The following is a 10,423-nucleotide window of genomic DNA, read 5'->3' on the forward strand; positions in this document are numbered from 1 at the left end:
GGGGGGGGCTTCCGAAGCCTTGACCCGGCCTCAGTGGATCTGGATCAGCAACGCCGGGTGGGCCTGGTGGCGGCTGCCGGGCTCACCCGGAAGTGTCCCCGGGGACACGGGCGGTGGGGGAGGGGAGCCGGGGCTCCGCAGCTCCACCGGGCGCCTCGGCGAGGACTGCCGGCCCGGCCGGGCGGTGGGGTGGGGGCCCCCGTCTTACCCAGCAGTGTTTGGGTGCCGGTTGAGAGTCTCTAATACTGCCGGGTAATGATGGAGGCCCCTGCCCCGTGCCAGCGACGTCCACCGCCCCGGGCCCCCAGCGCCCAGCTGGCCGTGACGCCCACTCCCGAGCCTCCCCCTGCCCTGGAGGCCCCTTCCTCTTGAGCAGAGGTTGCTGAGAAAGAGGTGGCCCTCGTTTGGCTGTTGGCTGGTTGCCCACGGAAGGGACACAATGGCCCCAGCCCCTCCCCCAACCCAGTGTGATTCGTCACCTGGAGGATCCAGAACCCACAGCTTGACCCTGAGCTGGGGATTGGCTCGCAGACTTTCAGGAGACCTCAGCTGGCCTGCGGCCAGGGTCCTTGGAGAGACCGGCGGCTTCAGCCCGGACGCCTGTGGCCGGCTCTGGGTCCATCTTCCAGCACAGTGTTGGATGGTCTAATGGCGAAGCTCCTAACACTGTCTGGTAAAGATGGACCCCGGCCGGTGCCCTCGGCAATGACCTTCAGGGAGCCCTGAAGACCACGGAGGCCTCCAGACCAGCAACCTCTGACCTTTACCCCTGCGGAGCAGGGGGGTAAGTCTCTAGGAAAGGGAAACAATGGGAGGAGACAAAATGGCTGCCTCGGAGACACAGCGGGACTTGGAAAGACGCTGGTTCTCTGGGCACCTCCATCCTCTTCCTGCCTCGGGAATGCGAAGGAAATAAAACGTGGGACTTGGGTGGACTCGTTCTGCTCGTTCACCTCTCACCTCGGGCTTCCAGTTCCTCAGGGCTGGGGCGGCCACATCTGCTTGGTCTCCCCGTCCCTTTCATGACAGTCAACCTGCAGAGCAGGGGACAGTTAATCTACTTTCTTCAAAAAGCGAAGCCGCTGAAGGTGAACCCAGGCCCTCTGCCCTCTAACCCCGCCACTAAGAATTCCAGGATTCCCGCCTACACTTTCGTCCCGGCACGGCTGCGGTGGCACGTGGGCACAGCCAGCGGCCTCGTTTCTTTGCCGCCCGACCCTCAGCGAGGGCGGCGCCGGGAAGGGAGGAGGCGCCTGTCCTGTCGGGGGCCCAGGGCTGTGGGAGTGAATGAAGAGCCCACGTCCAGAGGTCGAGCCCTGATTGAGAGACTGAAGTGTGGGTGGTCTGCAGCAGGCGACACGGTCCGCCAGCCGTCTGAACACGTAAACCCCCTGATGAGCACAAGTGGTCTCCCCACAGCTGCATGGAGCCCTGTTGCCAAGGAAGCAGCTCCTGTTGGGGTCATCAGATTTTTGGTCTAGCTCAGCAAAGGCACAGCTGCTCCAGCCTTTAAAAAAGGAGATGTTGGTGAGCAGAGGGGTGATGCGGTTTAGGAGGGTGGGGTGGGGAGTGCAGCTGGCCTCGGGCTCCAGGACTCGCAGTGCCCTCCCTGGGTCCTGTTCTGGATCCGGCTCTGCTGGCCTCCAGGGTGAGAGCAGCAGGCCCCGGCTCTGCCTACCTGCCCTGGCCGGTGTCCTCGCGCCCCCTGCTGGAAGAGACGAAGAAGGACCCAGGAGTGCACGGTGTGAGCGTGCGCATGCGTACCTCCCCAGCCCAGTTCAGACACCAGAGGCTTTGACTTCAGCTTGAGTAATAAACATTTATTGAGAATCTCTGGGGTGGTGGTTGTTGCTTCTGACCGCGAGGGAGGAACAAACCCTGCAGGCAATCAATCACACACTGTCCCAACACCCCTGGCCGACACAGGGAGGAAAGTCACTCCCCTGAAAATGGTCAGTCTTTGTTCATCCGAGAAGAGCTGGGAGGACAGATGCAGAGGGACCATCACATGACAGTGGGGGCGGGGTAGGGCCCCAAGCCGGCTCCTCAAAAACCGGGGAAGAAAAAGATCCACTTCGTCCCTGGGGGTGGAGTTCTTGTTCAGCGGTTCATTTCTTACCCTTGATGAGGCTGTCACTGTGGAAATGAGACAGACGGTGACATTATTAGGGGACGTACCTGTGAGAGGCAGAGCACCTCGGGCCACTCCCTCAACTACCCTCCTCCCTGAATGTGTGGGTGGGGAGGTGAGAAAGGTGATGTGGGGAAAAGGCAGGACCCCATAGAAACAAGGATGCACCATCAACTTACCTTCCCCTGTGGACGCCAGGTCACCAGATGAACGGAACACAGAACAACAAGAGAAAGGTACATGTGATATGACAGTCTCGTGCCCCACCCAACTCTAAACCCTCCTTCGCTCCCAAGAGAAAAAGACAAGCATGCTGGAAGCCAGGAATCTCAGGCTCTGGAAAGACTTGCTCCCTGGCCACTGCCATTTCTCAGCCCTGCTTTCCTAGCATCCTTCCGTGCCCCAGAGCAGCTCCCGAGGAAGAACAGCCAATATCATCTTCTACCACTTTTCACTTAAAACTTTATAATTAAAAAGTGCTTTTTACGTGAATAATCCCATTGGATCGCATAAAATCAATCCCGTGAGATTCAAGTTAGGAATTGTCAACCACCCACTTTACTAACTGGTTCAGAGACATGGTGTTTTCAAGGGTCACACGAGTAAGCTGGTAACAGGCCCCAGAGCCCAAGCGGCCAGACTCCGGCCCTTGTTCTGTGTCAGCACCCCACCTGAAGGACATATCTCTCACCGGGTGAAACTTTCATCCTGTAGGTTCAGCACAAGGTTGTCAGCAGTGAGATAGATGCGATTCTGTGATGTGGCGATCTACAGGGCAGAAAGTAAGACGGACGTTTGTACCAAGGAAAAAAGACCTTGATTCCTACCCTTGCAATTCAGTAACCACTGGTGGAACACGTGTGGGTTACGAACAGGGATGTGGCGACGTGAGAGCCACGGTTTCTGCGCTCACACAAGGATCCAGAGCAGCGAGCAACTGTGATGCGTTAGGTCCACAAGAGGCACGAACAAGAGGTCAGGGGTGCCCAGGGGACCTCGTTTGTGATGGGAGGAGGGGTGTCAGAGAAGCCAGTTTGATTAGAAATCCGAACAAGCAAGATCCTAATTCCCTCATTTCAATGTGTAGAAACACTTTCTCCCCTCAAGGCGGCCTTGAGCTCACACTCACCGTCTTGGAGATGTTCTGGGCTGCCCGAATCTTGCGCAGCTTGATGTAGCCTGGGTTCTTGCCCAGAGCTTCTCCCAGGTGAGCAGGGTGGGGTTAAGGGTTCACACAAGGCCAGATCTCAGCTGGGGCCGTACCCTTATGACTCCGCTCACTCAGCCGTCCTCTGGGCTGTCAGATCCAAAGTTGCGCTCAGGTGGCTCTTGCCCAGCCCTACTTTGCCCCCACCTGTAGGCCTCCCCGCAGGCAGCTGCCGGGAACAGGAGGCAGCAGCACAGATGGAGGCAAGGCCAGCAGTGCTATTGATCTGCCTTACGGTGAGGAGCCAGGCCTCAGGTGCCCCACTAAGACTTCAGATCCCACCCGGCACCCCAACCCCCAGGGGTCAGAGAGCACAGTTCGCATTCGCCTTAGTCTCATCAGCCAGGCCACAGGGCCGGATGGGGAGCAGAGTGTTCCAGGGACTGGGCTGAGAGCTCTGCATCAGAAGGATATCATCTTGGCGGCCTCAGCCTCACCCTCGGCCTGCACGATCTTCTGCCGCTGTTCCTGCTTCGCTTTTTCCACCAAGAACTGGGCCCGCTGGGCCTCTTGCTGGGCTGTGGAGGGAGAGAATCGGGGTCACAGATGTAAGGTGTCAGGAACCCCATCCCTCCTCCTGCTTCCTCAGAAACCCTTGCCTGACTCCTCTTGTGACTCACCCACTTGTTTAGCTTCTACAGCAGCCGTGTATTCTCGGCTAAAGCTCAGCTCAGTGATGGCTACATCATCCAGTATGAGGCTGAAGTCCTTGGCCCTCTCTGTCAGCTCCCGTCGGATCAACAAGGACACCTGGGGGCCGGGGGGAGGAGAGAGGGGCGTTGAGGGGACTGGAGAACTGAGAGGAAGGCGTGCTGTTGTGATCACCAGAATCCCAGATCTCCGGAAAACCGCAGAAAGCGCACTAATGCTTTCTCAGTTCCTCACTAGGCCAGCCGAGCTGGGAAGGACTTGGGTCACGCTGACTCCTCCACGCCGTACCAACCCCACACGCACGCCTGGAGCACTTTTCTCCCACGCCGCGCCACACTAACTGCTATCGAGCTCCAACCTTGGCTCTCGTTTCCCACGGTGGCCACCTGCACAGCTTTTTGGTGGCAACGGACCTCGGGTCACTACCCTTTCCTGACACCCAGTGCGCTGGGCCTAGGAGGGCAATGCTGACGCCACGCAGACGGGGACGGGAGCAGAGTCAGACCTGGGCCCTCTGGGTGATCAGCTGGGAGGCGTTGAACTTGGCCACCACGCTCTTGAGCACCTCGTTGACAATGGACGGCAGCACGCGCTCCTCATAGTCCAGCCCCAGGCGCTGGTACATGCTGGGCAGCTCCGTGGCATTGGGTCTGGACAGCACCCGCAGGGAGATGTTCACCATCTGCAGGTCTAAGAGTGAGGTGAGCAGTGGCTGGGCAAGGCCACGGGGGCCTCCCCTGGCTTCTCAGCAGAGCCTCCCTCCCCACGCATTTTCTCCTCTGGCTTCTCTCTTTACCCAGGGCAATGCCCCGTGGTCCGGAACTGCCCCGCGGGGAGGGGAGTGACTCGGACAGACCAAATGCGTCCTTGTCCACTGTCAAGTCTTCTCTACCCACAACGCTCCTCCAGTAAAGCTGACCTTTCTTTTTGCTACTCTACTTTAGGCTCTGTTACACTGTATCGTAATCCTGAACTAGACTGTAAGGACTTGAGAACAAAGAAGGTGTTTTGTGAATCCTTGATATCTTAGGGCCTAGGGTTTCGGGAATGTTAAGCAACCTGCACTAAAAATCGTGCAAAACAGTACGTTACAGGTGAGCTACCTGCCTCATTGTGTGTGCGTGTGTGTGTGTGTGTGTGTGTGTGTAAGGGTTGGTCTGGGGAATCTCAAAGGCACAGCTTCTGTGAATGGTGCAGAAGAGAACAGGTACACCAGTGAAAAGCGCAGCCAAGTTTCCCCAGGACAGAGCGTACCAGTAGATTAAAGAGTCAAAGAATTAAAAGAAAGGTGTTTTTTTTTTGTTTTTTTTTTTTTGTGGTACGCGGGCCTCTCACTGTTGTGGCCTCTCCCGTTGCGGAGCACAGGCTCCGGACGCGCAGGCTCAGCAGCCATGGCTCACGGGCCTATCTGCTCTGCGGCATGTGGGATCTTCCCGGAACGGGGCACGAACCCGTGTCCCCTGCATTGGCAGGCGGACTCGTAACCACTGAGCCACCAGGGAAGCCCGAAAGAACGGTTTTAAAACAAGACTTTGATCTAGGCAGTGATTAAGACAAAGGACAAACAATGCTCTCACCGAGTTTACACTGGTGGGGAGGAACAGCTGAAAAATGTACAAACGCACAGCATGTCCCGAATGTACTGCTTGAACTCCAGAAGCAGGTACCTTTATTTTAGCTTGTTTGTAGAGGTGGAAACCAAGGCCCAAGAGATCTGACACTCCCGTCTTGCCTAGTCTCTGGCCAAGCTCCCCTGTTTACTGCCAGTGACACCCCAGTGCCCAGACCTACCTTTGGAGCCTGTGGGGGAGGAAATTTTTCGGGGTCTGGCGCGAATGTCATAGATGATGGGGTACTGGAACCAGGGGATCCTGGAGGGGAGGGAACAGGGACAGGGATTAGGAGACTACAGTTTCCCTAGTTTTGTCCGGTTTTCCTTCACCACGTGTTTCTTGGCCTGCTCCTCCTCTTAATGACCACGGTCAAAAAGAAATTCTCTTCTCCCTCCGGAGAACAACAGTTTGTGCTCCTGAAGATTTGGCCAGCACGCACTGTTCTGGGAGATGGGGTGAGGAGGGTAAAGAGCGGTGCGGAATCCCGCTGAAGGTCCTCCCACAGCCATAGGTGGGTCGGCGTTCAAGGGTGAAGGGTCAGGGTCAGGGTCAGTCCGCTCTGCCCGCCATTACCTGAAGTGAAGGCCCTCGGCCAGAATGGTGTCCTGCTGCACGCCTCCGATCCGATTAAAGAAAATGGCTCTGTGCCCTCCTTCCACTGCAGGGAGAGGGGTAGGGGTCAGCCTAGGCCGGGCTCAGAGTACGTGCCAGCCTCTGGTGGGGCGGGGCGAGGGGCTGGGTGAGCGCGGGGACCTGGCGGGGCTGGGCAGGGGTCCGGGAAGGGTCGGGCGAAAGCCGGAGGGCAGGCTGAGGTTGCTCACCGGTGAACACCGACTCGCGGACGCCGTACGCCACGGCGCCGGCCCCCAGCAGCAGCTTCAGCGCCGTGCCCATGCCCCGGGGCCCGGAGGGCAGCCGTCCCGCTAAGTCCTTCAAGTTCTGGGCCATGTTCGGTCCTTAGGCCGGCGGCACCAGTGGTCCGAAGGGGGTGCCGGCCCGCCTCTACAGCTCTCCAGTTTACTGATCGCAACCTCCACACGAGGGTCCGGGCCCCAGGTGCTCGCGGGAGAAAGGGCACCGGAAGTGCGCTCCCGTCTAAACTCTCCCCCCCAGCCTACGGCGGACCCGAGCTTGCGGCACAGGAAGCACGCCTCTGGAAGTTCCCGCCCCTTTCTGGAACCCTGCCCTCCCAGAGCGGCTTCGGGAGCACCTGCAGCCAGCCGTCGCCATTTCCGAGCGCCCACTTTCAAAATGGCAGACGGAAGGAAGCTTGCGTTTGGGGCGAGCGCGAGGCCCTAGTTTAAGGACGTTACACAATTTCCGGGCCGGTTGCAAGATGGCAGCGCCCGGGGGTGGATTCCAACCTCGAGAGCGGCGCGCCGCGGAGCAGGAAGAGGACTGGGATGCTGTGACGCCCAAGCGGCCCCGACTCGTGGCGGGAAGCAAGATCGGAGGCCGTAGGCTCATTGTGGTGCTGGAAGGGGCCAGTCTGGAGACAGTCAAGGTAGTTTCGGGTTAGGGGGTGAAGAGCTAGTAGATCGATAGGATGGGACCAGGTTGGGTGAGGGTGATGGGCTCAAAGTGGATGGAGAAAGCGGAGACAGGTGAAACATACTTTTGGAGAAAGAGTGGTCTAGTCGACTGTGTCTTCCTTTAACGTGGGTCGGCAGTGCTCGTTTTCTTTGCCCTTGAATCCCATTGCAGCCGTCACATGCTTCCGATTGATTTACTAGGATTCTGTGGTAACCCTAACCCCACCCCCAACCCCAAAATCGTCTAAGGGGAAGGGGTTTTCGTCCATCGCGTCGTCCCGCTTCATCCCAAGACAAGCTCACTAGGCAGAGGGGAAAGGTAGTTACTGTAGCTCAGTCTTCCCACCCTTTTGTTTGTAAGGGCTTAATGTTTTAATACGTTGAAAGGTGTCTGTCACTCTCCTTTATATTACTGTACATTTCAAAACACTGCCTGGACCAGATTATCATTAATACTTTCACATCTTTATTTTTACTTATCATTTGGCTCTTCTCCCGAACAAATCCGGCAGTTCCCTGTCTTAAACATTTGTACAGTGTTCTCATTCTTTCTGATATTGTTTCTCATACTGTTTAGAACTAAACTTGTTCAGTGAGTAGGGCCAGAAGAAGCAGCACTGGTTTAGAAGCCAGACCCGGATTTTAATCTTGGTTCTTACACTTATTTCAAGTGTGTGATTTTGAGAAAACAAGTTTGTCCTTAGTTTGTAAAGCGGGGTTTAATACTTTGCAGGGGGATTGTAATGAAAGTGCTTTAAAAGTAGTACATTGCCATAGTAATCTGAGTGCAATTCATTTCCATCTTTTCTTCCTCAACCACTCTGGCACTTTATTAAGCTTGCAGTTTAGAAAACTTTTTTTTTTTTTAATGACCAGCTAATCAGGTTTCCTTTAATTTTCTTCTATAATTGATATTTCTAACCTAATTATAGGTTCATATATTCATCTCTGACTTCATTGCCGCTGTCTTCCCAGGCTATTAATTCTGAGTGTCACTTAACCACTTCATTTCTTCATATCTGTGGGGATGACAGTAGTACCTATTTTACTGGGTTGTTGGAAGGATTAAAGGAGTTAATGTGTGGAGAGGGTTTAGAATAATTTCTGTCACTTGGAAATAGTTGTTATTATTATTCTTGATTCAGGTTACTTATTAGCAAGTTGAAAAGGCTGTGGGCAAATTAAACTTCCTAGAGCATGCTCTGGAATAAATTAGGCCAGTTGTCATGAATGGTACTCCAAGGGTGATGGACTCCATAGCTGGTTGAAATCTTCCATACTGTTAGCTTTTGTCTTCCTTGTGCTGATACCTCTTGCTTCTGCAAGCCTCACCTGGGCCTGCACTCTCCATTTATTCTTTTTCAATTTTTAAAAATTGTTTATCTTTTATTAAAGTGTAATTGCTTTACAATGTTTTGTTAGTTTCTGCTGTACAATGAAGTGAATCAGCTATATGTATACGTATATCCCCCCCTTAAAAAAATTAATTAATTAATTTGGTTGTGCTGGGTCTTAGTTGGGGCAGGCGGGCGCCTTAGTTGCGGCTCCAGGGCTCCTTAGTTGTGGCTCGCTGGCTCCTTAGTTGTGGCATGCGAACTCTTAGTGTGGCATGCATGTGGGATCTAGTTCCCTGACCAGGGATCGAACCCGGGCCCCCTGTGTTGGGAGCAGAGGGTTTTATCCACTGCACCAAAAGGGAAGCCCCTCCATTTATTCTTTGTACTCCAGCCTCACTGGCCTTCTTTAAGCTCTTTGAAAGCACTACGTTCTCTTACACCTTAAGGTCATTGCAGTTGTTTAACTGCAAGCACCCTTTACTCAACTCTTTGCTTTATTAATTCCTACTTAATGTTTATTCATTTAACAATTATTGAGTCTGTTAGGCTACTCATTCTTCAGTTATTAGGTTAAATGTTACTTTCCCATAGAAATGACTCCCTTCCTGGTGTAAATCAGGTCCTCACAATCCTTACTTTTTTTTTTTTTTTTTTTGCGGTATGCGGGCCTCTCACTGCTGTGGCCTCTCCCGTTGCGGAGCACAGGCTCCGGACGCGCAGGCTCAGCGGCCATTTCCTTCGTAATGTTTATCACAATTCGAATTAAATACTCATGTGCTTGTTTAGTTTGTCTCTTCCACTGGAAGGCTATAATGAGGACAGAGAATAAGGTTTTAAAAATTCTTGTATCTCCAGTGCCTATTACAGAATACGCATGGTATTCGTTCTCTGATTATTCTAGTTAGTGGTTTTCAAGCTTATTAACCACAGCCCACAATAAAAAAAATTACATTGTGAGCCAGTATGCGCACTCAACTATATGAAGCCGAAAGTTTCATAAGCCTTTACTTACCATGACTACATCTGAAGTACTCTGCTGTTTTCTATTCTGTTCCATTAAGAGAACGAAACCCTGGTTATAACTTACTAATGGGTCAAAACTAGATTCTATTCAAGAGGTTCTTTTTTTTTTCTATAACTAAGAGTGTCCCATGGACTTAGTTCTTGGTCCTTTGTTTTACTCTCTGTGACATTCTTGTTATTTCAGTTACTCAGTTAATTTCAAAATCTGTATGCCTCTTCCCCCAAACTTTTTGGAGTCATATCTCAAGATGTTGCCGGACATACAAATGTTGTGTTGATACATAAAAACTTGGCCTTTTCAAAACCTGTGTTTGTACTTACTGGTATGTTTTTAAACTTTTTATTGACCACCCTGTAATACTCCTCAGGGCTCTGATTTGCAATTGTTTCTTTTAGCGATTGCTCACATGCCCTAAAACTGGAACCGCCACTCTTTGTTTTACTTATGAGAATGTTCCTTGATTAAACTACCTCTTGCCTCATTAGAATTTTCACATTTCTTCCTGCTCAGATTTGCAGCTCTTTGTGCATGTTTGTTATAAGCAAACTGAGGGTAGTGACCGTGTATGTTTTGCTCAGTGTATACATAATGCTTTTGTCATAAACAAGCATTCAATCTTGCTCATTAACCTCACTTCTGCCTGGTTGCAGAATCCCTCACTGGCTTTGCCTAATACCCATAGGTTTTAAAATTAAATCCAGTTTAGGGACTTCCCTGGTGGCGCAGTGGTTAAGAAGCCACCTGCCAATGCAGGGGACACAGGTTCGAGCCCCGGTCCGGGAAGATCCCATGTGCCACGGAGCAACTAAGCCCATGCACCACGACTACCGAGCCTGCGCTCCAGAGCCCGGGAGCCACAACTACTGAAGCCCACGCGCCTAGAGCCCGTGCTCCGCAACAAGAGAAGCCACCGCAATGAGAAGCCGGC

General features: G+C 53.2%; 2 protein-coding genes and 1 non-coding gene across 3 annotated transcripts in view; 1 reads left to right on the forward strand and 2 right to left on the reverse strand.

Annotated features, from left to right (window-relative positions):
• Positions 1-1,805: 1,805 nt before the first annotated feature.
• On the reverse strand, positions 1,806-6,684 carry PHB2 (prohibitin 2). Its single transcript, XM_055082263.1, has 8 exons — positions 6,424-6,684; positions 6,176-6,260; positions 5,781-5,860; positions 4,495-4,679; positions 3,959-4,088; positions 3,753-3,856; positions 3,261-3,338; positions 1,806-2,899 (listed from the first exon to the last, which is right to left on the reverse strand). Exons 1-8 carry the CDS (start codon positions 6,548-6,550, stop codon positions 2,819-2,821), a joined length of 870 nt encoding a protein of 289 aa, XP_054938238.1. The 5' UTR covers positions 6,551-6,684; the 3' UTR covers positions 1,806-2,818.
• Positions 3,430-3,684, reverse strand: LOC112066386 (small nucleolar RNA U89). Its single transcript, XR_002892605.1, has one exon. It is a non-coding gene; the product is annotated as a small nucleolar RNA U89 (small nucleolar RNA).
• Positions 6,685-6,825: 141 nt separating the features above from the next.
• EMG1 (EMG1 N1-specific pseudouridine methyltransferase) overlaps positions 6,826-10,423 on the forward strand; it is a 5,735-nt gene continuing 2,137 nt past the window's right edge. Inside the window, exon 1 of the mRNA XM_007108310.3 lies at positions 6,826-7,106. Coding sequence (XP_007108372.1) covers positions 6,939-7,106 — 168 coding nt within the window. The 5' untranslated portion in view covers positions 6,826-6,938. The remainder of the gene's footprint in view (positions 7,107-10,423) is intronic.

The sequence above is a fragment of the Physeter macrocephalus genome, unplaced genomic scaffold (genome assembly GCF_002837175.3).
Source record: "Physeter macrocephalus isolate SW-GA unplaced genomic scaffold, ASM283717v5 random_55, whole genome shotgun sequence".
Classification (NCBI taxonomy): Eukaryota; Metazoa; Chordata; class Mammalia; order Artiodactyla; family Physeteridae; genus Physeter; species Physeter macrocephalus.